At 38.0% G+C, this 4,240-nt stretch overlaps 1 protein-coding gene across 1 annotated transcript; it reads left to right on the plus strand.

Annotated features, from left to right (window-relative positions):
* The first annotated feature begins 436 nt into the window (after positions 1-436).
* Positions 437-3,164, plus strand: LOC126634121 (expansin-B3-like). The gene is made up of 4 exons (XM_050304608.1): positions 437-753; positions 1,060-1,366; positions 1,926-2,055; positions 2,553-3,164. The coding sequence occupies exons 1-4, from the start codon at positions 600-602 to the stop codon at positions 2,748-2,750; spliced, it is 789 nt and encodes a 262-aa protein (XP_050160565.1). The 5' UTR covers positions 437-599; the 3' UTR covers positions 2,751-3,164.
* The last annotated feature ends 1,076 nt before the right edge of the window (positions 3,165-4,240 follow it).

Raw genomic sequence — 4,240 nt, forward strand, 5'->3', positions numbered from 1 at the left:
AGTGACTTAGCAAGGTCTAAAATATCGATGATATCGGAAATATCAGTAGTCCAAAAACACGAAAATTTCAATAGAAATATCGGAATATTATGAATATTTTAGACTATGATTCAACCACATAAAATCTCTTCCTCGCGTGATCAACTTTAACGGCACACTGTTTACTGGCGGTTCTTAACTTACCAGGACGAAAAGCTTAACGGTCCAATTTTTTGAAATTACGAAAACAGCCCTACAATTCCTCCACTCCGTCATCAATGCACAACTGAACAAACACACACGACGTTGGGTAAAAACAGCCGGAAATAACGCCTTAACCGTTGGTGGGGCCCAGATTTCAGTGGCTTTTGGCGTAAATACAACGACAGCACATGGGGCAGATGGTCATAGTGAAATAATTGAAGCTTCTTCTCTGTGGCAGCTTTGCAGCTTGTGCTATATATCCTACCCATACAATACAGCACCTATACCAAAGCATAACACAACTACATAACTGTCGGCAAAGCTTTGTGCTCACTTTTTAGCCAAACCAGTGCTCAGAACTGTTGCCGCCACCGCCGCCACTCAACACCCCACTTAATTAAGCAGCCTAGCTCACAATGCAGCTCCTCCACCGCGGCTTCGGCATTGTTTTGGTGCTGAATTCGTTGCTTCTGCTTGTGTCTTGTCAAGTTCAGCAACCCGGGGCCAACACCCGCTGGCTCCCAGCCACCGCCACCTGGTACGGCAGCCCCGAAGGCGACGGCAGCGACGGTAAGCCCCCACCCTCAAACCCAATTTGGCTTTAGCTTACAATGCCGCAAGTATAGACTGTCTATAATATAATTTGTACCTACAGTTTCTACAGATTTTGTACATCTCAAATGTATTATATACTTTTTCGCAAATTTAGATTTAGTCAAGTTAATTATCATATCATTTTAAAATAAATAATAAAAATATTGTATTTCACATTAACGAGAAAACAATGATACGATTTATAGTTTGTTAAGATTATGTTACAGATATTCTTAATTATCCATGAATTAATTATGTCGGCATGTGCGTAATTTTTGGTAGGTGGAGCATGTGGTTACGGGTCAATGGTGGACGTGAAGCCGTACAGGGCGAGGGTTGGGGCGGTGAGCCCAGTGCTGTTCAAGAGTGGCGAGGGGTGCGGGGCGTGTTACAAAGTCAAGTGTCTCGACCAGAGCATCTGTTCAAGACGAGCCGTCACGATAATCGTGACGGACGAGTGCCCTGGTGGTTACTGCTCGAATGGGCGCACCCACTTCGACCTCAGTGGCGCCGCCTTTGGACGCATGGCTGTCGCCGGTGAAGGCGGTCTGCTCAGGAACCGAGGCGAGCTCTCTGTCCTTTACCGACGGTACGTTCTCATATGTCATGTTTACTGTGTGTTAGCTTGTTTGCTTTAACGGTCCTCTTTTGTCCCTTCCAATATTTTTTTGGAACCTTTTGTTTATTCGCTGGTTAATTACTAATTTTGTTTATTTCCGTTTTGTTTTATTTTCTTTGATTTAGAAAACAGGCTAAATGAGTTAATTTTTGAAACATTCTTTTCACTTTTTAATTAACTACTAAATCTGTTTTTTCAGTTATTTGCCGAACAACAGTTGTGATTTTTTGGGAAACAATGGTCTTTAACCAACTACCTAATGTCGTTTTCATTCTTTTCTTCCTCGGGGTTTTTCTCATATAGCTTTTTCTCGAGTGAAGTTTTAATACCATCACTTCTTTGTCTGTATATTATACGCTAATATGCTTTGATGATTGTTTAATGAAGAAAGCTTTTACCCTAAGAAAAACTCAACCCAAACAGTTACACACCACTCAGTTATTTTTACCCCTTCGTATTTTTTTCTTTTGAATTCATATACTTGACGAATTGAAATAATAATAATGTATTTTATTTATTTTAACTTCAGGACACCATGTAAATATCCTGGGAAGCAAATAGCCTTCCATGTAAATGAAGGTTCAACAAATTACTGGCTATCACTTCTGGTAGAGTTTGAGGATGGAGATGGAGACGTCGGATCGATGCATATAAGACCAGTACGTTCTCCTTCTCTTTTTTTTTTTTCTTTTACAATGCTGCATGCCTCTTGCAACTTTAGTTACTTTACATTAACATTTACATTTGCTAACAAGATACTTAAAAAAAATGCCAAATCAACAAAAGTAAAGATAGTTTTTCTTGAAATATAAGAAAGTACTCGTGTAATTCCACGTTTTCACATAAAAAGCACTGTAAACGTGCCCAAAAGGGTGTACGAAAGAAACAAAAGAAAAATACTCATACATATAGTTAACATTTTAGTCATTAGGAGAATGACTTACATGATACAACAATATTACGATAATAAAAGTGTGCATTTGTCATGTAAGTTACTCTCCTAAACTCGATTACACAAAGCCTATCTCGTAGCTCAACCCGGACCAATTTTACGAAGCAATACTTTAGTGTTAACTAAGTGATTAGAGAATTTTAAAGTTCACTAATTTTATCTTTAAAATTTTATTTATATTTTTGTGTTGGTGGGATGGTGCAGGCAAGTTCCAGTGAGTGGATCGCGATGAGTCACGTATGGGGAGCTAATTGGTGCATAAATGGGGGTCCTCTAAATGGACCATTCTCAGTGAAGATTACAACTCTCTCAACAGCAAAAACTCTCTCTGCCAGAGACGTCATTCCCAGTAATTGGTCTCCAAAAGCCACTTACACTTCTCGCCTAAATTTCCGCTTCTAGCGAGCTTATTTGACAAACAAGTCAAGATATATATAATATCAGCACGTTTTTACAAAGCACTTTTTTAACTAAGCATTTATAGGCCAGAAAAAAGGTCTTGCCCACATGACCCAAAAGTAGCCGTTGTCGCGGTGGTCTTTTTCTTTTTTTTTCTTTTAAAGAAAAATGGCCGTTGGATTGCACTAGTTAATTACAATGGCATCCAAATGCTCTTTCTTTATTTTCTTTTGAGATATTGTTTTTCCTATTTTGCTGCTGTTCCAACTGGTTTTGTTTGTAGATGTGCACTAAGATATGTAGCCAGCCCTCTCCAAAAGGAGAGAGAGCGTGTGTTCTTGCTTTGTTAATGCTATATGTAAGGTTCTGTGACCCAATGTGTTTTTAATGAATTTGGACAATTTGATTGCACTATAATTTCGCTTACAATTGGAGATCTCTGAGCATATAGGACCTCAAGGGCCAGAGGTCTGCTGTCTTCAAATTAGTGTCTTCGTCATGTCTCATTTCTAACTTTGTGACTCATGTGAGTGATATGCACAACAAAATTGATGTTACGGACAATCATTCATGCAAATTTAGTTGCAACAAAGATTAATAGACACTCACATGCGCGATTGTTAGCTTAATAATCTAAACATAGATGTCAAAACCCGTAACTGCATTGCATATAATGCAGGAGGAAAAGAGAGATGTGGATCACATGAAATGCATATATGGTCACCCACATTCAATGTGTTTCAATTTTCAACTTTGAAACCTTTCACAACTCACAAGGCCTGTAATTTTTGTGGTGCAGAACAATAAAATTGTGAGTGACGAAAAGGATCAAGGGATTCAAAGTGTTGTGGTCACCACCACACGTGGGACGGGGTCCCTTTGTAAAATGGTGCTGGTTCATTGATTGGCACATGACTTTCTCTCGTCACATGTGAAGTTCTGCTTGCTACGTCCTTGATCCCCCAATATACCGGAATCTCTTTAACAGCCAAACTCTTTTTTTTTTTTTGGGGGGGGGGGTGTTCCGTAATCTTAAACCATGAAAAATCTCAAAATCAGAGTAAGCAAAAACGAAAGAATTATAAAGTTGTGGACATTATTTTTATCAACAAGAAAATAAATAAAGATTGTTGGGACATCTACAAATTGAGGGTTACATCTTGCAACAAAAAATAAACCTAAAAACTAATATTTTCCAATAGTCAACATAATTCTAAAAGGTACTAGTTGGACGGCAAGCAGTGGCTTAGAGCTTAGGGGTCTAGGAGGGGCCTTGGCGGTTCTTTTAATTTTGATTAAATTTATTATTAAATTAATGTCTACTTATACTTAAGAAAAATAATAATTGTATTGTGATACATAAATTGCAAAACAAAGTGACATATAGATTATAAGGAAAACTAATGAAAAAGGCTTGAAAACTTTGAGTTTTAATGATAAGGACAAAATAAAGGATAAAGTGAATAGTACTAGGATTGACTTTTTAGTGTAAA

Source organism: Malus sylvestris, chromosome 9 (genome assembly GCF_916048215.2).
Source record: "Malus sylvestris chromosome 9, drMalSylv7.2, whole genome shotgun sequence".
Lineage (NCBI taxonomy): Eukaryota > Viridiplantae > Streptophyta > Magnoliopsida > Rosales > Rosaceae > Malus > Malus sylvestris.